The sequence below is a fragment of the Lontra canadensis genome, unplaced genomic scaffold (assembly GCF_010015895.1).
Source record: "Lontra canadensis isolate GAN:19392208 unplaced genomic scaffold, GSC_riverotter_1.0 scaffold18, whole genome shotgun sequence".
Taxonomy (NCBI): Eukaryota; Metazoa; Chordata; class Mammalia; order Carnivora; family Mustelidae; genus Lontra; species Lontra canadensis.
Window position 1 is genome coordinate 13,671,378 of NW_022631012.1, and position 27,816 is coordinate 13,699,193.

General features: G+C 35.5%; 1 protein-coding gene across 1 annotated transcript in view; it reads right to left on the bottom strand.

Moving 5' to 3' along the window:
• Positions 1 to 519: 519 nt before the first annotated feature.
• Positions 520 to 27,816, bottom strand: part of SGO2 (shugoshin 2) — a 41,112-nt gene continuing 13,815 nt past the window's right edge. The window contains exons 5-9 of the mRNA XM_032860126.1: positions 25,539 to 25,624; positions 16,408 to 16,535; positions 12,141 to 15,344; positions 9,590 to 9,740; positions 520 to 2,413 (exon numbers count right to left, since the gene is read on the bottom strand). Of these exons, the coding sequence (XP_032716017.1) occupies positions 2,398 to 2,413; positions 9,590 to 9,740; positions 12,141 to 15,344; positions 16,408 to 16,535; positions 25,539 to 25,624 (3,585 nt within the window). The 3' untranslated portion in view covers positions 520 to 2,397. The remainder of the gene's footprint in view (positions 2,414 to 9,589; positions 9,741 to 12,140; positions 15,345 to 16,407; positions 16,536 to 25,538; positions 25,625 to 27,816) is intronic.

Sequence of the window (27,816 nt, forward strand, 5' to 3'; positions counted from 1 at the left end):
AGGAGATAAATGCAAGCTACAAGTATGGAGGAGGAAAAAGAAATTTGCTCCTTCCTGTTCGCTTCTTGTTCCTGTTGGCATCATCACAGAAATGGCTCACCGCCCTGGCAGGAATAATGGACTTCAGAGCAACGGATGGTTCCAGTCTGTAGCGTTTCCACACTCAGACCAGTCTTGTCACCGCCCATTAGGGAAACAGCACTAACCCGTGCATACCTTCCCTAGAGTCCTGGAACTCTTCCTCCAAGCATTTAGGTTTCAATAATTCCATCCTTTTCTTTTCGATCCCCCAGGCCCAGAGGTACCTCCTGTAGTTACTTCTTCTATGACATTCCAGGCATCCCTTCTGCCTTTTCAGTTCTTGTTTAGTTCTGTACCATATGGCTAACAACTTATAAAATAATTGTGGTTTCTATCTCTCAGCTGGACCCTGACTCATACAATCTCTCTCTGTGCCAAAAGACACTTGACAAAAATTCAACATTCATTCATGATTTTTTTAAAAAGCACTCAATAAAATAATTGATAGACAATACTTTAATGTGATTATAAATTACACATAACCAGCTCAAAACTCAGCATCTTACTTATTAGGGTAAAACCAGAGGCATTTCCATGAAAATCAGAACAATACAAGGATATCTATTCTTTTTACTACGATTTAACATTTTACTTAAGGTAGTAAGCAGCAGTACAATTAATTAGACAAAAGAAAGCAATGAGATGCATAAGATTTGGAAGGGGAAAAAAAAGAGGTAAAGTTAACTTAGTTTTCAGGACATTTGTCTGGAAAATACTACAATGAATGTTCAGTATTTAACATACAGAAATCAATAATGAACATATATATGCAAATAATAATTAGAAGAGAGAATCAAAGGAAAGATCCCATTTATATTACCAAGAAAAAAATAAAACACTTAGGTGTAAATTTATTAAGAAATATGTAAAAGCTCTAGGAGGGAAACCTCGATACTCCCCCTAAAGTCAATGGATATGGTAGTGGGGCATAAATAGATACACAGACGAATACAACAGAAAACTGAGAAATAAATTTAAGTGCACCTGGAAATACAACATAAAAAAGGGTGGCATTTCAAATCAGTACTGGAAAACATGGACCTTCTCATTAATGGGGGAGTCATTTGGAAAAAGGTCAAAATTGCATCCATATCTCATACGATAGAAAAAAACCCACATGAATCAGAAATTCAAATGTAAAACAAAATGAAACCATGGGTAACTGTCTTTATAATCTGGAAGGAGGAAAATTCTTTATTGTTACCAAATTCCACCAGCAATAAAAGGTTAATAAATTTGACTACATAAACTGAAAAATAATTTACATGGGAAGGGGAAAAAAAAAGAAAAATCTCATAGAAAGGAGGAAGAATAGAAATAAGCAGGAGGGACAAAAATATAATACTGGAGACTGACTCTAGGAGGTCCATAGTCTCCAAGTAACAGGTGTATAGGAAAGAGAACAAAGACTGTCAGGGTGCCAAGCTCTTAATCATTGTGTAAACTATTCCTTTAATAAGGTCTCCATTCAACCGGCATTGTTATGAGTAAATTCTGTGGGACTCTGTATTCCTATAGCAGTTCCTCAGAGTTTGGTCCTAGGACATTCTGCCCCAGAATGATCTGAAGTGTTTGTTAAAAACACTGAGTCTGCCCTTTTATTTGTCAATTATTCCCTAAGCAAGCTTTTCCATCCAGGCAGAATAGAATTTGACTTGCCCTTGAATACAATAAGCTATGTTCACTGATCTCAGACATTCAAAGGATTTATTACTTTTTACTATTAGTATAGTAAGGGTTCTTTAAAATAGTTATAAAAAACAAATTTAAAAGAACCTGAAATGTTAATCCCCTCAGCCAAGTCATCAGATTACACAGAATGGAAAAAATACAGAAACTGACATCTAATAGGTAAAACTGAGAGTATAAGAATGAAGGGAGACAGAAAACTCACCAAGGCAAAAGGCAACTTTTAAAATCTAGGTGATCAAATATATTGGATGGTTTTAAAAATAAAACAAAACAAGATAGCTTGGTATGCAACAAGATAACCAATGCAAAAATACTTACAACACATTTTATTTGGTTAAAAGGTTAACAGCTTTTGCTTAGTTAAAGGCTGTTAGGTTGAAGAACTTTGCAAAAACAGGAATGTAAGTCATAGGATGACCAAAACGATTTTAGAAGTTTAATATTACAAAACAGCTATTTTACACTCATATATGTAAACATAAGAATAGATAAATTAATACTCATGGAAAGGTAGAGGGGGAAATCCTTCATCACGCATTTCATCTTTTGGATCCTTGTTATATCCCTGTTTTGACTTGGTATGGTTTCAGAATTCAAAAAAACCCCAGAATTCATAAGTTCACCTCATCTTCTCATCTTCCTGCAAAGTAAAAAAAAAACAGAAGATGAACAATATTAACAATTCGAAGCTGATGCTTTTGCCATGAAGCATGGAGAAGAAAACTCCTGCATCATACGCCTGGAGTACTCTATAGTAGGAATTATAATATTAGGCTTAAGAAAAATTGACCAACTTAGATTTCACACATTACCTGTTTGTATGTATTTCCTTTTTACTATGAATCTCAGCATACATAGAAGAATATATGAAAATGTACAACTTAAAACAATAAATAAATGTTGACGTACATGCCACCCAGGTTAAGAAAGAAAATGTTACCACACCTCAGAAGCCTCCGGTGTGTCCCTGTCTAATCACATCCTGTCGTCCCCCAAGAAGTAACCACTATCCTGAGCTGTGTTCATCTCTTCCTTGCTTGTCTTCACATTAAAGGTGTTTTTTCCAACATATTTATTCACTTCCAAGTGTCTCCTCCATTGAAACATTAAACATTCTTATTTCACATTCTGTATCGAATTCTGCTCTCAGTTGTTTCTGCTGGTACCTGGTTCCCTTGTGTATGTTGTGTTTAGGGTGAGCTGACTGTTTATTTCCCTTGGAAAATTTGTTGAGGACTGAGATGAGGGAGGGTGCTGGAAAATATGTGCATTTGCTTCTGACGGACGACAGGGGGCACTACAAGTCATGGACTAACACTAAATCCTCAGCTTGAGGTTTTCTGTGACTTCCAGATATTGTGAATTCCAGCTGCAATGCACTAGAGTTTGATTCTGGTTACGAATTCTCAGAAGATTTTTTTCCTCCTCAATTCAGCACTAGAGTTATTTCCTGGGGCTTAAAAAAGCTGGTGGGAAGGTTATTTTTAGTTTGCTCTCCTACTGAGAGAGTAGCTCAACTTTATTAAAGGTGATCTACTATTAGACTTTTCATTTTAGCTAAACCCGAGGATATGCCTTCTGTCCCCACCCCCATAACGCTGTAAATCCAACACTTAGGTTCACCTAGTTTGGTAAATATGTTTGGGCAAAAGCCAGTCTGAGTCTACCTACCTTTCTGGGTTCCTGCTCTCATTCAGTCTCTGATGGGAGCTTGCTTTCTTCTTGTCTAGCTAACAGATATGTCCAAGGGAGTTTTTGGTTTAGCTTTTAGCTTAGTTTTGGTTTGGCTTTTGTTTTTTAATATTTTACCTAGTAATTTCATTTTACTTTTAGTTTGATCATGCATCGGATATATCATCCTGGAAGAAGTGAGCTGTATTTATTCTCTACATGATACCTGTTTTTTAGAAGACACACATACACATGGTCCTCAATTACAAAGGTATAAATGGTAAATAGTGAGTGAGGTCTCTTTGCATCCTCTGTATTCCTCTCCAGAGCCAATGATAACACTGCCTTGAGTAATTAGATAGGGTTTAATTAATTCTTTTAGAAGAGCTACCTACTCTAAATACAGCAAAATGCTGTAATGAAATAGTATTCTATTTTAGTTTAGATCTATTGGGTGTATAGATTACTTGCTAAATGGTTTAGTTGGTAAAGTTTTTAAAAGCAAATATCACAATGAAATTAGTATAAATACCAAGAAGGATGACAACCCAGCTGCCTTTACTTTTTTTTTTTAAATAAATTTTTTTGGATGGCATCCAGCAGATACATCACAGCTTCTGATAGGCCCCCAGTGAGAAGAGATCCTGAAAGACGCTGCTTGCAATGTGTTATAGAATGATCACCTCAGGCATTGAGGATAGGAGTGGAAGAAGTTAACAAGAAGGTAATACAAATGTATTTTTTAAAGTCTTTATCTTTTAAGTCCCAAAGCACTGAATATGACAAAGGGGGCCATTTTTAATAGTAAAAGTCCTAATCTACAATGATTATATGGTAATAAATATAGTAATCACTACTATTACCATAGGAGTACGTAGTAATTAAGATATTTATGTACCAAATAGCAGAGCAACTACCTTTATGAAGCAAAAACTACAGGAGATGCACGGAGACAGAAAGGAACACAATAGTAAGAGATTCTGATATTCAATTCTCTCAGTGCAAGACAGACGAAGTGGGCAAAAAATAAGGAGATACAAGATCTAAAGGAGGGGGGTTAATCTTATGAATATATGTCAACTCTATACTCTGATAAAAGAGGGTACATATTCTTCTCAAGTACTCACAGCATAGTTATGAAAGCAAATCCAACAGTACATTATGAAAAACATATACCATGACCAAGTAAGATTTATTCCAGGAATGCAAGTTTGGTTCAATATTAGAAAACCTATTATTGGGGCACCTGGGTGGCTCAGTGGGTTAAGGCCTGTGCCTTTGGCTCAGGTCAGGGTCCTGGGATGGAGCCCCATATCGGGCCCTCTGCTCAGCAGGGAGCCTGCTTCCCTTCCTCTCTCTCTGCCTGCCTCTCTGCCTACTTGTGATCTCTGTCAAATAAATAAAATCTTAAAAAAAAAAAAAAGAAAGAAAGAAAAGAAAACCTATTATCATACATCATGACCCTGAGAGCAGATTCTCCCACAGTAAGGCCTCCATAGGAGAGCCATCTCGGACAACATCTTAATAATTAGTTTTGTGAGACACTAAGTAGAGCACCTAATTCAGTGCTCTAGTCCAGATTCCTGGCCCACAGAACAGAGAGATAAGAAATTTATAGTGAGGGGCACCTGGCTGGCTCAGTGGTTTAGGCCTCTGCCTTTGGCTCAGGTCATGATTCTCAGGGTTCTGGGATCAAGCCCTACATTGGGCTCTCTGCTCAGTGGGGAGCCTGCTTCCTCTTTCTCTGCCTGCCTTTCTGCCTACTTGTGATCTCTCTCTTTCTGACAGATAAATAATTAAAAAATTAAAAAAAAAGAAATTTATAGTGAAAAAAAACCCAGCAGACACCACTGTAATCAACTGATCAAAGTTAACATTACTGACACATACTGACAGGACAAACCCCCTAACTGATGCAATGAAAAGGACATATAATTTCTGCAGAATTCTTGCAAAAATGCTTAACTGCATTGTAATCATGAGAAAACATCAGACAAACCAAACTGAGGGACAGTCTACAAAATAACTGACCAATAGTCTTCAAAAGTGTGAAAGTCATAACAGGAAAGGAAGGAATGAGGGACTGTCATAGGCTGGAGGCGGCTAAGGAGAAACTAAACAGCGAAGGATGTTAATGGACATCCAGGAGGGTTTAGTTGATAGTAATGTACCAATGCTAATTTTCTAATTTTGATCATTGTACTGTGGATAAGGTGTTAAAATTAGGGAAAGCAAGAGAAGGAAACTTTGTACTATTTTTATAACTCTTTGATAAGTCTAAAATTAGTTTAAAATAAGAAAGTTTAACTTGCAACTAAAAAAAAAGACAACTCAATTGAAAAAAGGGGAAAAGATCTGAAGAGACTTTTCTTTTTTCTTTTAAAAATTTTTTAAAGTAGGCTGCTTGCCAGCATGAAGCCCAATGTAGAACTTGAACTCACAACCCTGAGATCATGACCTGAGTTGAGATCAAGAGAATTATTATATGATCTCACTCATTTGTGGAATTTAAGAAACAAAACAGAGGATCATAGGGGAAGGGAGGGAAAAATAAAACAAGATGAAATCAGAGAGGGAGACAAACCGTAAGAGACCTTTAATCACAGGAAACAAACTGAGGGTTGCTGGGGGGGATGGTGTAACTGGGTGAGGGACATTGAGGAGCACAAGTGATATAATGAGCACTGGGTATATAAGACTGATGAATCACCGAACTCTACCTCTGAAATTAATAATATACTATATGTTTATTAAATTTAAAATTTAAAAAACCCAAATTTAAAAAATCAAGTGGAGGAAAAAAGAGCAAGGAAACAACTTTTCTATGATTACAACTTCGGATGTACTTCATCTTAAATTGTGCTTGATACTCAATCTACAGTGCTTGGAATAATTGTGTGTTTAATTTTCCCTCTGCCAAAAATGATATTGAGGTACTGTAGCCCTTTTATATAACCCAATAATTTTCTGTAATGTGAATAATTTCACCCTTTAGTTTATTTGTGTTCAGTGTAGATATTTGAGAATTCATGTTAATTATTAAGTTTAATAATATAAACAGCTAATCTATATGGTGCATGCTATAGCTCTAGAGAAAAAAAGAATGGGACACCTAACTGACTGAGCCACCCAGGTGACCCTGAATAGACTTTTCTTTGACGAAGATAAAGAAGTAGCCAAAAGGGACATGAAAACACACTCAGTATCATCAGTCAACAGAGAAACACATATATAAATCAAAACCTTAATACGATACTATTTTACGCCCACTACTATGGTTAGAATTATCAAAAAGCCAAATGACCAAAGTGCGTTGGCAAGGAAACAGGAGAAATCAAAACCCCCATACATCATTGGTGGTGATATAAAATGGTGCGGCAGCTTCGGAAAATAGTCTATATAAAAGTCAAATGATTAAACAGAGTTACTACATGATTCAGGAATTCCACAAGTAGGCATATATCCAAGAGAAAGAAAACATATGGAGACATATTTCAAGACTTTCAAATGATATTTATAGCAGCATTATTCATAATGACCAAAAGTTGGAAACAACCAAATGTCTGTCAACAAGTGGAGAAACAAAATGTGGTATTATCTATATGACAGAGTATTATTTGGTCCTAAAAAAAATGAACTACTGACAAATACTATGACATAGTATGACAAGGGATAAACCCAGAAACATGCTAAGTGCAAGAAGCGAGTCACAAAGACCACATATTACACGTTTCCATTCATATGAAAAATCCAGAACAGGGAAACCTATTGAGATACGAAGTAGGTGAATGGTTGCCTAGGGCGGGGGGTAAAGAAATGTTCTAAAGTTGATTGTGATGATGATTTGCATATCTGTGAATATACTAAAAAACCACTGAATTGTACACTTTAAATGATGAGATGTATGGTATGTGAGATTACAGCTTGACTAAATTGTTTTTTTTTTTTAAACTGCTTGATTCTTTTTTTCTTTTACCCTCCCTTGTATTGCTACAATGTATTGGTTATTGGTTTTTTTTTTTAAGACTTTATTTTTTTAGAGCAGTTTCAGGTTTATAATAATATTGAGAGGAAGGTAGAGATTTCCCATATGCCCTCTGCCCTTACCTATGCACAGCTGTCCCCACTGTTAACATTACTCATAAACATTGTATATACCTTATCAATGATGAATCTGCACTAACATGTCATAATGTTAGTTGAAACCTACAGTCTATCTTAGGGTTCCCTTTTGGTGTTATACATTTTAAGGGTTTGGACAAACATCCAATGAAATCTATCATTAGAGTATCATACAGAGTATTCTCAGTGCCCTACAAATCCTCTGTGCTCCACCTGTTCATCTGTCTCCCCGCCCTCCGCCCCCGACAACCACTGATCTTTTTTTTTACTGTCTTCATAGCTTTGCATCTTCAAGAATGTCATATAGTGGGAATTATACAGTAGCCTTCTCAGATTGACTTCTTTCACTTAGTAAAATGCATTTATGGCTCTTCCTTGTCTTTTTATGGCTTGATACCTCATTTCTTTTTAGCACTGGGTAATTTTCCACTGTCTAGATACACCACAGCTTATTCCTCCATTTACCTACTGAAGGACGTCTTGGTTGCTTCCTAGTTTTGGCAATGTGAACAAAGCTGCCATAAATATCCATGCGCAGATTTTTGTGTGGACATAAGTTTTCAACCCCTTTGGGTAAATACCAAGGAGTGTGATTGCAGGATCATACAGAAAGAGTATACATTAAGTTTTCTAAGAAACCACCAAGCTGTCTTGCAAAACAGCTGTACCCTTTGCCTTTCCCACCAGCAGTGAACGAAAGCTTTTGTTCCACACCTGTTATTGTTTCAAAATACCTGTGAGAACCATCGATGCCTTTCATTTTATAAAAGAAGCAAATGCAGAAACATTGCAAAGGATGAGAAAATTTAAGGATAGTTTTCTCTATCTTTTTGAAAATATGATCCCAAATGTGATTGGGGTCTGCAAAATAGGCTACTTTATTTATCCTTTTAAAAAAGTGAGATTTTCCACAAAACACATGTAAAAGGCGTTTGGACCTTTTTTGAGATAATTAAGGGAATTTGAATAGGGATTGGCTGTTAGATGACAGTAAGAAATTGCTGCTAATTCCTATAGATAATTGCTGTGATCATTGTTATCTAGTTTGTTAAAAGTTCCTTTTTAAAAAGAGATATATACAGAAGTGTTTTTGGGATTAAATGACCTAGTATTAGGAATTTGCTTTAAAAATACTACAACAAAAAAGGATAGATGAAATAAATAAGGCAAAATACTAATAACAATTAAAGCTGAAGAATGGTGGATAAGTACAGGGAGTACTAGCTTCCCTTTGTTGGGGTATGTTTTATATATTTTTTAAAAGATAGATTTATTTATTTATTCATTCATTCATTCATTCATTTATTTATTTATTTGACATAGAGATGGAGAAAGCAGGGTAGGCACAGGGAGAAGCAACCTCCACACTAAGCAGGGATCCCAGGACCTGGGATCATGACCTGAACTGAAAGTAGATGCTTAACTAACTGAGCCAGCCACGTGCCCCTATTTATTTTAGAGACAGAGTGAGAGAGCAAGAACAAGAGAGAGACAACATGTGCACAAATGAGGGTGGGTAGGGCAGAGAGGGAGAGAGAGAATCTCAAGCAGAGTCCCTGCTGAGCACGGAGCCCAACTCAGAGCTTGATCTCATGACCCTGAGATCATGACCTGAGCCAAAATCAAGAGTTGGACGCTTAACTGACACAGCCACCCACATGCTCTATGTTTTAAATTTTAAAGAATGAAAGAAAAAGACTATTACTCTGTAAGGCTAAAGAATAAATAAGCCACTTGGAATTCCTCTAGGGAATAAGGTAGAACACAAATGAAAATAACAGACATGGAAATAGTGGTTTGCAAATCATAAGCAACAGGTTTTTTTTTTTTTTTTTACAAAGTCTGTTCAAAGAATAAAAGAAGACATTTCTTCGACTCTTACCCATATCATACTGTGATTATTATATCAAAAATATACTGATATTTAAAAGTGTTCAAATACTAATTCAGACAGGAATTTCTTTTAAAGCATGTAGTTTATAATATCACACTGAGATGGATTGAATATCGCTGAAATACTTACCTTTTGAGATTTGGCTCCTTTAAATCGAGAGGAGTACACCTTCTTTTTCGGCTTGGTAATTCTAAGGATGGGTTTTCTGACTTATTTTCAGCTTTAGCAGTGTTATTTGAAAGAAAACTGGTATTTGTCAAGTCCTGTAGTGTTCTAATACCTGCAAAGAATAATTTTCACAAATATTTATATATAAGAAAAGGGACATACTCATATGGAAATAGATATGGGATATTTAGTGGTTTGCAAATTACTGGCGACAAATTTTTAAACTTAGCAATAATCAAGTTATAATTTTAAATATTACAATGATAGCACTGAAATTATTTGTGAGTCAGTTTTTTCCCCAGCAATGAAGGGAAAATAGACTTAAAATTTGAAACAAACTAACAAAGTAGACCATAACATTTTTATTCTGAAATCACATATAGGCTGCTAAAAATTCTCCACAGGTCAACTCTACTCACAGAATCATACAAATTACCAAACATTCATTTAACCTTTTTTATCAATTGCTTACTCCGCGAAAAGTACCATGAAGAACACAGAGATGCAAGACGGCTCACCAGTCTTCTATCATGGACTGCCAATCTAGATTTTTGTACTTTTTTTTGTTTTTGTATTTGTTTTACTTGGAATAGCCTTACCCATCAAAATCCTAGTGTTCTCCAACTTGAAAAGATATCTGTACCCTCATGTTCATAGTAGCATTATGGATAAGAGCCAAGACATAGAAACAACCGAAGTGTCCGTTGATGGATGAATGGATAAAGTTGTGGGGGGTGCGTGCATGTATGTTAATATTATTTGCGTATTACTCAGCTATAAAAAATGAGGAAATCCTACCATCTGAGATAACATATATGGACCTTGAAGGAATTATGCTAAGTGAAATAAGTCACACACAGAAAAACAAATAGAGTAGGATCTCACAACAGGAATTAAAAAAAAAAAAAAAATCAAAACAAAAAACCAAAAACCCAAACCCAGCAAGAGATCAGACTTGTGGTTACCAGAGGCGGCGGAGGGTGGACAGAGGGGGAAAGAGAGGAAGGTGGTCAAGAGGTGTAACTTCCAGTTATAAGATAAATATGTACTAAGGATACAATGTACAGCCTGATGACTATAGCCAACACTGCTGTGCGGTATGTAAGAGGGGAGAGGGGGCGCCTGGGTGGCTCAGTTGGTTGGGCATCCGACTCTTGATTTTGGCTCAGGTTGTGATCTCAGGATTGTGAAATCAGGCCCTGCATTGGGCTCTGCACTGGGCATGGAGCCTGCTTAAGATTCCCTCTCCCTCTGCTCCTCAATCCCACCCCACCCTCTCCAAAAAGAAACAAAAGAAAGTTAAGAGAGTAAACCCTAAGAGTTCTAATCAGAGAGAAAACTTTTCTTTCTTCCTGTTTACTGTATCCATTTGACATGATAGATGGGAGCCGAACCTACCGTGGTAACCATTTCACAGAACACGTAAAGCCAACCATCATGCTGCGTGCCTTAGAGATATACAGTGATGTCAATTATTTCTCAATAAAATGGGAAAAAATTTCTAGTATTCTATATACATATATATTCAATTGTTAGTCTCCCAGTAGAAAACTTTGATTGATATGGGAATGTCCAATGTCACAAAATTTCTAATAATGAAGGACCATCCTTAGGATTCAATGTTTAAGGGGGAAAAATGGGATAACTAATGTTATATATAGCATGACTTCAGGTATAAACTTTTAAATTCCATAGAGTCAACTCTGTATGCACATGCCAGAATGGTGACTGCAGTTCTTCTGGGTGACTGTTTTTCCTCCTATTTTTTGATTTTCTACTTTCAATTTTCTGCAATAAGTATTCTTTTAATAGCTGGGGGAAAACATAAAATAAACATTAAAGATAGGGGAGCCTGGGTGGCTCAGTCGTTCAGCGTCTGCCTTCGGCTCAGGTCATGATCCCAGGGCCTTGGGATCGAGCCCCGCACTGGGCTCCCCGCTTGGCAGGAAGCCTGCTTCTCCCTCTCCCATTCCCTCTGCTTGTGTTCCCTCTCTCTCTCTCTCTCTGTGTGTGTGTCAAATAAATAAATAAAATCTTAAAAAAAAAAAGATAAAAAAATCCTACCTATCCTTTACAGCCTAAAATACCACCCATTTCATGATGTCTTTGCAGGTTCCTCTTGTCCAAATCACTCCGCATAATCTGTTAGCACACATGTGCTTTTACATTTTACATACATCACTGTATTTCTTGTAGTTTTTAGATACATGTATTCCGAGGAAAGGATTTGGTATTACTTATTTTTTAATCCTCTAAAACACCAAATCAGACAACTTTGTGGTAAAGGCCAAATCTGTTTTTTAGGTTATAAATATCTAAGACACTACTCTGTTATCTTCCAAAAATATTAAACTTTCTTTAAATTGCCTTATATTGTCTCTACAGTTCAGGCTACACAGTTAAATACTGTTTTTAGCTCCACAAAAATATCAATTACAACAGAAAATACTTAACTGGTTAAGTGAAAAAGGACAGTACTTTCAAAACTTGGTCACTTCAGCTAATGACCTACCTATTTCTGATTTTTGTGTTCTCTGGTTGAATTTCATCCCTTTTATCTTCTCATGTTCATCAGCACTTATTTGAAAGCTCGGTGAGCTCTCCAGGGCAAAATTTTCTTTTATCATCAGATTTTTACTAGGAGAAATACTCAGAGGTACTGAATCCTCAGGCATACTCTTAAAGGATGATTCTTGTATGTTAGGTGAATATACCTGAGATAAAGATTTAAATGCGTCTTTGTAAAAGTCTGGCTTCATTTTGACAAGTCTCTCATTTTCTGAATTTTTTTCCTCCACAGCTTGTCCAGATTGAACTGATATTTCTTGGTCAGTGTCAGATATCACCTGCATTACCTTATGGCTATCCGAAGAAGGATAGATGGTCTTCCTTTTCTTCGATTTACATGCTGTTTTGCTTACTTTTCTGCTCTGGCACTCTCCTTCTTTTACCACTTCCACAAAAGGGGTATCTCTTTTTTCATTCAGAGTTGTAGAGCTTTCCTTCTGATTCTCCTGCAGGACCATGTGCCGCCCAGGATCAGAATCTGCTTCATTAGTAACATATTTTAAACCTGATTCTAGGAACACAGACGTGTATAAAGAATCTCGTAACCGCGAAATAGATTTGTTTTCACCTTTTGCGAAAATCTTTGCCTTGCCTGATGATTCTTTCCCATGCTTTTTAACTAGTTTGTAAGGATTTGAAATTTGATCACAATTTTCCTTTTCGGTACTATCAATTTCCATAGAGTATCCACTGATGACACCTTGACATTCAAGTCTTTGTTTAGATACATTTACTTGAAAAGCAAGATCTTTTGTATAGCTTTCTTGATCACGCTCGTCTTTATCATTACCCCCACGTATGTGGTACTTTTCAGAAATTATTTCTGTCTTCCGATTTATTTTCTGCTTAAGTTTCTTATTTATTTTTGATTCATTTTGCTGAGCAGGTTGTGTCTCAGTCACGGGCTTTTTCAAAGCCAACACATTCTGTGTCTCATAATCGTATAACTTTCCATTATTGTGGGTGGAAAGATAAGCTGTTTGTAATTCACTTGTGACTTCTAAGTTTTCAGAAATGGTTTCTTGACCTGTTTGGGTTAGGGAAAAGAAGTTACCTTCTTCTGGGTCATATACACCTTTTTTTTTAAACTCATTTACTTGGTTCATTTCCACAATTATTTCTGTCTTCCGACTTACCTTCTGCCTGGGCCTCTTATTAATTTTTGACTTATTTTGCTTTGTAGGTGGCATATCAGTTACATGTTTTTTCACTCCTAAAATGTTTTGAATCTCATCATGACATAAGTTCCTAACACCTCTGACGGAAGCATCAGCTAACTGAAACTCACTTGAGTCTTCCAAGTTTTCAGGGATGATTTCTTTTTCCTTTTGGGTTAGAGAAAGTAAGTTATCTTTTTCTGGGTCTTGTATGCTTTTGTCATCATTCTCATATACTTGGTTGATTTTAGAAATGATCTCTGTCTTCCGACACACCTTTTGCCTAAGCTTCTTATCTATTTTTGATTCATTTTGACAAGCAGGTTGCATATTTTGGATATGCTTTTCTACTCTCAGAACCTTCTGAGTCTCATAATCATATAGGCTTCCGCTATCTTTGATAGAAAGGGCAAGTGTTTGGAATTCACCTGGGCCTTTTATATTTTCAGGGATCATTTCTTTATCCTTCTGGGCTAGGAAGAAAGAACTACCCTTTTCTGGGAAATACATATTCTTGTCATCATCTAAATGATTCACTTCAGAAATTATTTCGGTCTTCCGATTTACTTTCTGCCTAAGATTCTTATGAACTTTTGATTCATTTTGCTGAATAGGGTATACATCAGTGATCTGCTTTTGCAAATCCAACACATTTTGTATCTCACAATCACACAGGTTTCCATTATCAATGCTGGAAAGAGCAGGTTTTTGAAACTCATCTGACACTTTAAGGTTTCCAGAGATGGTTTCTTTATCCTCCTGGGTTTGGAAGGAAAAGTCACATTTTCCTGGGCCATGCACATCTTTAGCAATATCCCCATATACTTTGCTTGTTTCAGAAATTACTTCTGTCTTCCGATTTACTTTCTGTCTAAGCTTCTCATTTATTTTTGATTCATTTTGCTGGGCAGGCTGCATGTCAGTGACGTGCTTTTTCAAATCCGACATATTCTGGGCCTCATAATCACATAAACTTTCATTATCTCTGGTGGAAAGATCATCTGTTTGAAATTCACTTGTGACTTCTAGGTTCTCAGAAGTTGTTTCTTTATTCTTTTGGTTTGAGAATAAGTTAACTTTTTCTAATTTAGGAATCACAAATGTCTGTCTAGAAGCTTTACTTTTACGATAAGGTAAAGAACTCTGACCCTCATCGAATTTATTCTCCTGCAGGAATTTATCTGAACTTTGGGAGAAAGAATATGCTTCCTCTTGCTCATTTGTTACATGTATCCTTTTCTTTCTTTTATTACACTGTATACTTTGTCTGTCGTCTTGATCAAAGCCATTATGAAGGGTTACTTTCTTCAGTATGTTCAAATGAGTCAGCTGCTCAGTATCGAAAATAAAATTTGGATCTTCTGACTCCTCCGTGCCATTCAAGACAACTGATCTTTTTTCTGGTCCATTTTCAACCTTTTCCTCAATATTGATACCTGAACTATTCTTAAATTGTCTCTTTGATCTTTCTCTCTTTTTGTCAGAGCTTGAATCTTTCACTTTTCTGAATGTTTTGATTCCACATTCACTTGATTTTTTATTGCTTTTATTTCTAGTCCCTGTTGAAACTGTAATAATTTTGCTTCCTTCACTAGCAGTTAAATCCATGTCAGCATCATACACAGTTTTCTGCAACGGAAAGTCATCACTGCCCTGAAATGGAGGCCTGTCCTCTGCAGTAGGTTCACCTGTAGACTCGGAGGAGTCAGGAAGGCACTGCACGTTTCCTTGCATTTTAATATTCTTTGCATTGGTATGATCATTTATTTCATTATTCCAATTTAATTCTGGACTTGAAATGTGTTGTTGATCTAAGTCTGTCCTATGAGAACTGTCGACAGGATTAGTTGATTCCTGAGATGATAGACGTTTTTTCCTTTCCGTCACATTACTGAGAGATAGCTCCTCCTTTCTGTGACTGACTGACTGGGCATTTTTCATCTCACTCATTGGAGAACTCATGGAATTTTGGTCTGAGTGGAAATGACTTTCTATAAAATAAAGGGGAAGAAAATTCAGAAATAAGCAATGACGAGCAATTTTTTATTTTAAACAAGTAAGATTAAAACAATCAAGCTGTTTCACAGAAAGGATTCTGACAATGTGTACTCTGTTCAGATACTTAGAATCTACCCTGATAAAAATAAGGTAGAATGATCAGAATATTCAAAAGTCACATTTTACATTTGTATCTGTGGAAAATACATACTGAGAATTTACTGTTTTGGTCCCAACAGCAAGTATAGCTGACAGTAGAGCCATTAATATATATTTCTAAAGTGGGAGGAGGCCAGCAAATGAACCCAAATAATACTGATGACTCTGATAAGGATTACTAGTGAAAGGCTTTGATAGTAAACTATCAGAAGTTTATATAAATTATATATACACACATACATTTTTATAAAGGAAAAACAATTCTAAGCTCTAAATGAAATATACTTATAGTTCCATAATTCAATTTGCAAATGTATGATAAACACACCAGCCAGACTCCCCTGAAGGATTATTATTTTAGAAATAACCATGTAAATAAAACATAAGTGTCATCATTTTCTCTGGCTCAACCTTTATACAGGCTCAAGTTTTTGCTTTGGCTCTGGTCTTGAAAAAGTCACAAAATCCATTTAGGCCCCTAGTTTTGTTGTTTATGAAAAGGAAAAAGGATGAAACTAAATAAATACATGGTATCTTCCAATTTGTAAGCTAATAAGATACCAAGAAAAGCTCTTCAGGCTGACTCCTTTCTAAATATTGCTCGCAGAATAACAGCATTAGACCACTGTGGATCAGACATTTGTCAGCACGTTTACTTAAAAATTAAATTTTTTACCAGCAGTTTTAAATAGTGGAATTTAGCAGATCTATAACAAAAGAGATCTAACTTATTAAGTGTTTATATACCATGGGCCTCAAGAAGAAGTCTGATGAATGTGACTCTTTAATACTGATATTCAAAGTTAATTTTAAAAATTTCACCCTTGGGAAGCATATCAACAATAGAAAAAGTACACCTGATTATTTTAAGAAATAACAATTTGAAATTATACTGACTTGATAAAGGTTGTCTTGTTGATACCAAAGAGGGAACATCAGGTGGTATCTTTGCTAGAATACTGTCATCATGTTGCATTTTCTCTTTATCATCATCATCATCATCATCATTTGCAGTTAATGGAACTCTAAGGGCAAGCAGAAATGAATGAGGAATTTTATATTTTATAAAAATTATTTAGAAAACTACACGGATAGTTCTTTTTATATTCCATTTATTTAAGATCCAACTACAAACCCACTCGGGTATCTTTTCATATTCAATTAAGACAATTATAGGTAGGAAAGAGATAGTTTCTGATAGCATGGGACCTGAAATAAAACAGGAATGCTTCTTACCCTCATAGCCCCAGAGGCCTCAAAAAGGGGCTAATCACTGATTGGCCTATTAGGATAATAGTACTAATGAAATGAATAAACTTCAAACATACTTACAAATACTCATATATAATACTTAGAACTTTCTTACAATTAGTTCTGTGGAATACCCAAAACTCTTTCTCTAGTTTCAAACAAGTATAATTGTATGTAAAGTTACATGTGAATTAAAGTTTGCTGTTTCCAAAAGGCATCCATGGAAACTAAAACCATATTCCTAAAGGAGGTAAATCTACTCTAATCTAAAAGGTGGGGGAGGGATAGATATAGAAACCCACAGAAATAATTACATAAACTGACCTTGAATTCAAAGAATGAGGGTTAATATTCCTGAATGTTAAAGATTTTGCCGTGAATGCCAAACATATCACAGATATTTAAAAATTATTGATAATGATAATAAATATTGACAAATATTTGTTAAAAATTTAAAGGCAACTATTAGTAGAATAGCCATTGGGAGGAAATTTCTCTGCCACTTGAAACAAATTAACAAAAATAAACAGGAGAGAGGTTTTGTTTCTGGTAATGGACAAATAGCTATTTTTGAATCAACCCTATCAAACATAATGACGATAAATTCTGGATAAAATATTTTTAAAAATTATCTGAAGTAACTGAAGAGTAAACAAAAAGCAAGTAGATAATAAAGAGGGGGGTTAATACTTTAAAAAAGATGAATTTACAACCTCAGCCATGCCACATTTTTAAAAAGTTAGAAACATATTCTTGTTGATTCAAGGTAAGAATTAAGGACAATTAAAACAGCTGCAGGGGGCACCTGGGTGGCTCAGTGGGTTAAACCCTCTGCCTTTGGCTCAGGTCAGATCCCAGGGTCCTGGGATTGAGCCCGCATCGGGCTCTCTGCTCAGCAGGGAGCCTGCTTCCTCCTCTCTCTCTGCCTGCCTCTCTGCCTACTTGTGATCTCTGTCTGTCAAATAAATAAATAAAATCTTAAAACAAACAAACAAAAACAGCTGCAGAAGTGTGTTTGATGGGGGAAATAACAGGAGAGGTAGAGAGGGGAACCCCAAATTTTGTGTGTAAACTCCCCCACTGCTCCCCCAATCTCTGGCTGACCCATAGATCACATATATGGGAGGAAGATTCCAACCAGCCCAGCTAAGGATAAAAAACCCAAAATGAGATTTCATATGTTGCCCCTTACAGGAAAATAAAAAGCTTGAGTTCAGACAAGGCAACTGCCTACTAAAATAAAAACATCAGGGGTGCCTGGGTGGCTCAGGTCATGATCTCAGGGTACTGGGATCAAACTCTGCATAGGGATCCCCGCTCAGCAGGGATTCTGCTTCTCCCTTTCTCTTTGCTCCTCTCCCTGCTTGTGTACTCTCTTTCTCACTCTCTGTGTCAAATCAATAAATAAAATCTTAAATTAAAAAAAATAACAATAAAAATCTTTAAATAGATAAATAACAAATTAATAAATAAAAACACTAAACTTGGGAGGAACACACCTGAACTCAGACTTTCTACAACATACACTCACAATAAATCCAGGACACAATCCAATATTATTCAAAATATAAAGTGATAGGAAAAAGTGTTCAAACTCTAGAGAAAAAGATAACCAAAAGAGAATGCTCCTGATATAAAATGCTCACGAAAATATGCTCAATTTGAAGATATTGAGCATGAAAGTATTCTCACTATCTTTAATCATCAGGGAAATCCAAATCAAAACCACAATGAAATACCACTTCATACCAATGAGATGGCTATAATCGAAAGGGTAGATAGTAACAAGTGTTGGTGAGGATGCAAAGAAACTGGGACCCTAACACTCTGCTGATGGAAATGTAAAACAATGCAACAGCTTTGGAAAACAATTTGGTGGTTCCTCCCAAAGTTAAACATACAGTTCTACGACTCAGCAGCTCTACTTGTAGGCTTAAACTGAAAACTATGTCCACACAAAAGCTTGTACACGAATGTTCACAGCACCAATACTCATAATAGCCAAAAGTAAAATAGCACAAATGTTAACCAATGAATGGATAAGCAAAATATGGTACAGGCAAATGAGAAAATTATTCAGTCATATAAAGGAATGAAGTGCTAATACATGCTACAAAATGGATGAAACTTGAAAATGTTATGCTAAGTGAAGGAAACCATACACAAAAGGCCACATATTGTGTGATTCCATTCATACAGAATGTCCAAAATAGGGAGTCACAGAGACAGAGAACAGATTAGTGACTGCCAAGGGATGGAGAAGAGGAGAAAGGGAAGTGACTGCAAATGAAGATAGGCTTTCTTTCTGAAGTGATGGAAATATTCTGGAATTAGTGGAGAGGACTGTACAATTTTATGACTATATTAAAATCCACTGTACACTTTAAAAAGATGCACTTCATGTTATGACAAATTTTGTTATGTGAATTATACCTCAAATTTAAAAAATAAGTGGAAGAAAATAAAGAGCAGACACCAATGAAAGATGAAATGGAACAGAAACTGACAATACTACAGCTATCTTGATAAATTTAAAAAAAAGGAGATACAAATTACCACTAACAGGGATGAGAGAAAGAACCTCACTACAGATGTGACAGGGATAAGAATAATAAGGGCATATTAACTTTATATACCAATAAACATGACTGCAAGAAATGGATGATTTTCTGGAAAAATAAATATTTTCTAAATTGACTGAAAAGAAAGAGAAAATCTGAAAAGCCCCGTATTTATTTAAGAAATCAAATTAATAATTAAAAACTCAGGTCCACATTATTTTCCTGTTAATTCTTTCAAACACATAAGAAAGAAATACCAGTTGTACAAACTCTTTCAAAAAATGCGTCAAGGGGGAATACTTCTTCTCTTGCTCTACAAAGCCAGCACAACTCCTTTTAAAACTCAAAGAAAGGGTGGGTGCTTGGGTGGCTTAGTCAGTTGGGTGTCTGCCTTCAGCTAAGGTCATGTTGCCGGGGGTCCTGGGATGGAATCCCATGTTGGGCTCCCTGCTCAGCTGGGAGTCTGCTTATCTCTCTGCCCCTCCCTCACGCTCCTGCACACACACACACACACACACACACACTCTCTCTCTCTCTCTCTCTGTGTCTCACAAAAATAAAACCTTAAAAAAAAAACAAAACCCAACTCATCAAAGATATAGTAAAATTATAGACCTATCCCTTATAAACACAGATAAAAAATTTAAAGTTATCATCACATCCATTAATATATAGTAAGAATAATACACCACAACCAAGTGGAATTTATCTGAGAGATATAAATTTAGTTTAACACAAATTGAAGTCACCACATTACCAAACAGGTGAAGTATATCTCAATTTTTAAGAATAAAGGAAATAGGGGCACCTGGGTGGCTAGGTGGGTTAAGCCTCTGCCTTCGGCTCAGGTCATGATCTCAGGGTCTTGGGATTGAGCCCCGCATCCGGCTCTCTGCTCAGCGGGGAGCCTGCTTCCCCCTCTCTCTCTGCCTGCCTCTCTGTCTACTTGTGATCTCTCTCTCTGTCAAATAAATAAATAAAATCTTAAAAAAAAAATAAAGGAAATAATAAAGAGCAGACACCAGTGAAATATGAAATAGAAGAAAAACTGAGAAAAAACATCGAAGAAACCAGATATAAAGGGGAAAAGTCATGATTCTCTCCACAGATACAGAAGAAAAATTTTATAAAATTCAATACAAATTCATTATAAAAACACTGAGCAAATCAGAATAAGAAATGAATGTCTTCAACTTGCAAAAAAAGGTGCTAACTTTTTCAAAAGAAAAGACAGAAGTTACAGACAATAAAATAATATCTTTAAATTGCTGCAAAATAATTCCCAACATCAAATTTTATAATTGCAAACATACTCTTCATAATGAAGATGAAATAAGTATGTTCCCAGAAAAACAAAAGATGAATGAATGCACTGCCAGGACATGCACTGAAAGAAATGATGAAGAATTTCTTTCAGCAGAAGGAAAATTATTTTAAAAAGGACTATCAAAATGAAGGAAGCTTACTTATGAATTCTACTTCAATAAAGCAGGTGAAAACAAGTGTGAATGGTAATGCAATTAAAAAATGCAGGAAGCGGGGTGCCTGGGGGGGGGGGGTTCAGTCAGATAAGCATCTACCTTCTGCTCAGTCATGATCCTGGAGTCCTGGGATAGAGCCTGGCATTGTGTTGGGCTCCTTGTTCAGCAGGGAGTCTGCTTCTCCCTCTGACTGTCCCCTGACTGTCCTCCTTCTTGTGCTTTCTCTCTCTCACTCTCTTTCAAATAAATAAAATCTTTATTAAAAAAACGCAGGGGGGCGCCTGGGTGGCTCAGTGGGTTAAAGCCTCTGCCTTCGGCTCAGGTCATGATCCCGGGGTCCTGGGATTGAGCCCCATGTCAGGCTCTCTGCTCAGCGGGGAGCCTGCTTCCTCCTTTCTCTCTCTGCCTGCCTCTCTGCCTACTTGTGATCTGTCTAATAAATAAATAAAATCTTAAAAAAAAAATGCAGGAAGCAATATGAAAAAATAGAAAAGTTAAATATGTAGGTAATTTAAGTGAATCTTGACTATACAAGACAATGAAAGCAGTAATTTGTGGGATTAAAATATATGTATGTATGGTATTAAAGAGTTAAAAAAAAATCTAAGGATGAATGTTGCTATCATCAGAGTAGGAAGAGTAGAAGAAATCAAGTTAACAGATAAAAAAATTAAATAATGATAAGTATTTTATTTAGAGAATGAAGAATATAAAACAAGTTGCTCAAATAGAAAATAGCCAGATGGCAGGTATAAATCCAATTATATTGTCAATGATATTAAATGCAAATATACTAAATATTCTAATTAAAAGAGATGTTACAATGAATTCTTCTTTTTAAAAAAGAAAGAACTTATATGCATTTTAAATATAACAGTTTGAAAGTAAAGTTCCAGAAAAAGATAAAGCAAGGAAATGTTATATCAGACAAGCAGACTTTAAAGCAAGAATCATTTCTAGAAATAATTCATACTGATAAACAAGTCATCAGGAAAACAAATCAATCCTAAACTTATATGCATCTACTAACAACTTAAAAATACGTAACAAGAAACTTACAAAACTAAGAGGAGAAATAGATGAAACCATAATCAGCGGGAGACGAATGCATTTCTCTCAGGAGCTGATAGAATAGACAAGAGAAGCAAGAAGATATGGAAGTTCTGAACAATATAATCAATAAACTTGACATAACTGACATATATAAAGTACTGCATCTAGCAACCACAAAATATACTTTTTATGGGCACCCAAAGTATTTACCAAAGTAGACCAAGTTGTGTCTTTATACAAGTGTTAATATATTTCAAAAGACTAAAATTATTTGATCTATGTTTTGTAACTATAATGGAAATCAGCTAGAAATCAAAAACAGAAAGTACTTAGAGAAAAAAAAAAACCCAGGTGATTAGAAATTGAATATGCTTGTTAATGATCCATGGGTTAAAGAACATATCAGAATAGAGAATAGAAAATATTCTGAAGTTTATGATAAAAAGGATATGACATATTAATAATTATGGGGTACAGCTAAAGCAGTACCTACACAAAAACCTTAAATGCATATTTTTTAAAAGAAAGTCTGAAAATTTATAATCTAAACTAGCTCAAGAAACAAAAACAGTAATGATAAAAGTTTTAAATTAAAAGAAAGAATAAAAATAAATATAAAAATAAATTAAAAAAAGAAAGAAAAAGCAAAACAGTAAGAAGAAAAGAAATAATAAGGAGCAGACTAAATGCAACAGGAAATAAATATATTAAAAAGAAAGATCAACATAGCCCAAAAGACAATTCATTTAGCAAAGATAAATAAAACTGATAAATCCTTAGAGTAAAACTAATCAAGAAAAAAATCTATAAAACACAAATAGTCAATATTAAGAAAGAAAAAGAGAACAATACTGCATACCCTACAAACATTAAACATGTAACTAGAGCTATTATGAACAACTATATGTCAATAACTTGGTATTTTAGATAAAATGGACAAACTTTATGAAAAATTAACAAAGTTGACATAAGAAAAAACAGAAAATCTGAATATTCCTGTATCTATTAAAATAGGATGTTATCAAAAATCTTTCCACAAGAAAACTACAGGTCCCAGACAACTTCTCCCAAACATTAAAAGGAAAAAAAAAGATTTACATAAATACTCATAGAAAACAAAAAAATTAGTGCACTACCAATTCACTTACCATAACCAGCATAATATAAATACCAGAACTTGAAAAATTATTACAAAAAAGAAATATAAAGCATCTTTATTATTAACATACAAGGAAAAATCCTTTAAAAAATTAGCAAGTAAAATTTAGTGATATAGCAAAAGGATGTATCATCAGAAGCAGTTCATTGCAGAACTGTAATGGTGATTTAACATTCAAATATCAATTCTTAAAATGTATTACATTAATAGAAAAAATATTAAAATTACATTAATAGAAAAAAAGAAAATAGTAATATATTTTTGATAGTGACATAAAAAGCATTTGATAAAATTAAAAAGCCATTCATGAGAATCAGGAGTGCAAAGGAACTTTTTTTTTTTTTAAAGATTTTATTTATTTCTTTGACAGAGACAGATCACAGGTAGGCAGAGAGGCAGGTAGAGAGAGGAGGAAGCAGGCTCCCTGCTGAGCAGAGAGCCCGATGTGGGACTCGATCCTAGGACCCTAAGATCATGACCTGAACTGAAGGCAGAGGCTTTTACCCACTGAGCCACCCAGATGCCCCCAAAGGAACTTTTTATCTGTTAAGGAGAATCTATAAGAACCCAAAAGCAAACATATTAAATAATGGGAACATAATAAGAATGTCCACCATTAGTACTTTTATTAATTATTGAACAAAAAGTCACTGCAACAAGATTAAGAAAAAAATTAAAGGCCTACAAACTGAAGGGGAGAAGGACAAACTGTCCCTATTTGTAAATAATAAAATTATACTCATAAAAAATGAAAAAAAAAAAACCAAACCCCTACAGATTAACTATTAAAATTAATAGCAAGGTCACTGGAAACAAGGTCAATATTCAAAAATTAGCTATTATTTCTATATACGTGCATCAAGAAGAAAATGAAATTTTAAAACAGTAACATTCAGAATACCACTAAATATCTAATAAGTAGAAAAAAATCTAAGATGTGGAATAACTATTCAAGAAATTACAAAACTGAGACAAAATACATAATATCTAAATAAATGATAATATACCAAGTTCACAGATAGAACACTCAATTTTATTTAGTGTCCATTTTACCCAAACTGAATTACACGTAATCCAAATCAAAATTCCAAAAGAGAGAGGGAGAGAGAGAGAGAGAGAGTGTGTGTGTGTGTGTGTGTGTGTGTAAGTGCGTGTGTGTATAAACTGGCAAGCTGAGTATAAAATTCACTTGGAAATGCAAAGGGGCCAAAAGAGTCAAGATAATATTCAAGAATAAAGACATAAATAAATACAATGGAGGCCCACACTATCAAATATTGACTCATGATAAAGCCAGTAATTAAGACGGTGTAATACTGACAAAACAACTCATGTACTAGGATAGTGAGTTCAGAAACAGATCCATATACACATCCAGTCATACAAAGTCAACAGGATTTTCATATGAAACAAATTATGACCCTTCCCTTATAACATACCCCAAATTCTAGGTAGACTGAAGATCTAAATGTAAAAGGGAAAATGCTAAAGCTTGCTATGGACTGATTCATTTATATTCATCATGGTATAATTAAGCTTTTAAAAGAAAATGTAAGAGAATGCCTCATGGCCTTCCAATTGGTGAAGATTTTCTAAAAGGCCACAGAAAGTAGTAACCATGGGGGGGATAAACAGATGAAGATATACAGATACATACATTAGATTTTTATAAAGAACTTCTGTTCATCTAAAGACGCCATTGAGACTGACGAGGCAAGTCAAAGAGTAAAAGATAATGTACAAAGAATTTATATACAATGTATAGAAAGAACTGCAAATCTGTTAAAAAAAAAAAGACAACCTAATAAAAAGAAAATAAACACATAGAAACAGGTGCCTAACTTCATTAATTATCACAGAAATTAAATTTAAAACACCCACGTAATACCCTTCAGTATGGCTAAACTGAAAAAGACAGACAATAACAAGTGTTGCTGGAGATAGAGAAGAGCAGGAATTCTCGTATCTGGCAGTACGCAAGATAATAAAGATAGAAATAGTCATCAGATTTACCCAGCAAACGACATGATGCCAGTGGGGACCTAGGGGACAAGGAAAGAACCACAGAGCAGCAGGATACTACAGATGCTCGTGGTTACTCAGTTGATGGGTTGGTCTTCTTGCAGCCCTGGAGATACGACCTATAGCAGGAAACTACAGACCATCTCATTCCTACATTACTCGGCAACTATGCATTGATGAAACCCAAACCCTGGGTAACACACACAAACACTGAATGTGCTACGTAAAAATCTGAACACTCTGAACCAGTATAATTCAAACCCATGAAACTGAAGGTTCACCTTTGCCTCTTTCTTCTGTAGAGTCTGTGGGAAGCTGAATATTATTTTAGCTCTATTAGGTTATGCCTTCAATTTCTTTTATTGGTACAATGTTAACAAGTATTTCGTTATTTATTTTAAAATGTTTTTCTATGTTTCGAGAAAGAAAAGAAATAAAAACTAGTCAAAGTCTTACCTAGCTAGAAGTGTGCAAGTATTTAACCAAGTTTGAAGCAATTACCTCGCAAATGGAAGACGCATCAACGTGCACTGTTTACTGACCCGTTTCTTCTTGCTGGTTGACAGTAGAAAAGGACTCTGATGAAACTATTTTTGAAAAGGAAAAAGAAAATGAAAAGGAAAAATAATTTCTAATCTCATTAAATGTTGTTATTAAAGCACCAAATTATATAAGTATACCAATAGTAATACAACAATTCTGGCATTAGTCTTCAATAGTAGAAAGAGAATAGTGTGCTAAGGTTAAAACATAGTTCATCCTTTATCATGACCCCCAAAATAATCATTACTAATATTTTGGTATATAAACTCCCAAACTGTCTTCTCTGCATATGAATACATGTCATGTATACCTTACATGTGGTAGCTCTACATAAATATGCAATATGCTCATGTCTATATATGCATTATATAATATATTATTGCATTTTATAATCTATATTTTTTAATGAACTTTTAAAATTAACAGTCTGGGGGATTTTGATGCATCTTTTAAGTTTTCACTTATCTATATTTTCTAAATCTTTTCATACATTTTTTGAAACTGTTTTAATTATTTAATAAAGACCATAAAATCACACAACCCACAACCATGTCTTCATATTACAGTGATAACCTATAATAGAAACAAGAGTATGGCCAAATTGACAAGCTAATTTTATTTTATTTCTTTTTTAATTTTAATTTTATTTTTTTTTAATTTTCAATTTTTAAAAAATTTCTTTTCAGGTAACAGTATTCATTGTTTTTGCACCACACCCAGTGCTCCATGCAATATGTGCCCTCCCTAATACCCACCACCTGGTTCCCCTAACCTCCTACCCCTCCGCCCCTTCAAAACCCTCAGGTTGTTTTTCAGAGTCCATAGTCTCTCATGGTTCACCTCCCCTTCCAATTTCACTCAACTCCCTTCTCCTCTCCATCTCCCCATGTCCTCCATGTTATTTGTTATGCTCCACAAATAAGTGAAACCATATGATAATTGACTCTCTCTGGACAAGCTAATTTTAAATTCACATGGAAATGCAAAGGATGCAGAATACTTAAAACAACTTTGAAAAAGAAAAACAAAGTTGGAGGGCTATGATAATTGAGATAGTATAGTATTAGCCTACAGACAGACAAACAGATCAATGAAATACAACAGTGTCCAGAAACAGACCCACACACATTGGGTTAATTTTTTTTTTCTTTTTTATTTATTTGACAGAGTGAGAGACATCAAGAGCAGGAACACAAGCAGGGGGGAGTGGGAGAAGCAGGCTCCCCACCGAGTAGGAAGCCCAATGCTGGGCTCGATCCCAGGATCCTGGGATCATGACGTGAGCTGAAGGCAGACGCTTAATGACTGAGCCACCCAGGCGCCCTGGGGTCAATTAACTTCTGACAAGGGTGCAAAGGCCAGATGCGGAGCCTAGACTTCCATATTCACCAGGCTATTAACAAGGCCAACTCTCCTCCAGACCAGTGGTACTGTCCGAAAAGGTCAAGGAGAGGAAGGACAGTCCAGTGGTAATGAGGACACCCCCTGCGCCAACAATATCTGTGGAGAACACACAGGAACTCCAGACTAACAAGGAGCCCCTCTTCCTCTCTAGAGGAAGAGTGGTGACAGAAGAGGTCTAGTACAAAGTCAGCATTTTCACCACTCCGCAATTGTAACAACCTCCCCCCCTTCATAATTCCTGCAATCCTGCTGTCAGTGGAGGCCAGAAAGTCATGAGGCACTCCCCTCTGTCCCAGCCAGGGTGGTGTCAGCCTGAACTCCCAGCTCCATCCATCAATCAGGAGACACCCCTCCCAGGGTGACAATAGAAGTTGAGTAAAGAACCCAAACTTTGACCCCCTCCAACTTGGCAGTAGGGGGCACTTTACCACAGGCATGATGTCAGAGGGAGCCTGCTAAAATAGAAGGTTTAAATAAGAGCTGGAGATTCTTAATTCAATACCCAAATGTCCAAGATATAATATAAAATAACTTACCATACCAAGAATTAGGAAAAGGCCTAAATTTGAAAATACTAAATGTGAACACGAAAAGACAATCACGACACCAACACCAAGATGACACTGACGCTGGAATTCCCTAACAAGGATTGAAAGCGGCCACCATAAAAATGCTGTAATAAGCAATCCCTAACATGCTTAAATGAAAAAACAGAAAATCGCAGCAAAGAAACAGAAAGTCTCAGCAAATAAAGAGAAGACATAAAAAGGAACCAAGTGGGAATTAGAACTGAAAAATAAAATAACCAAAATAAAGTAAATTAAAAATTGCA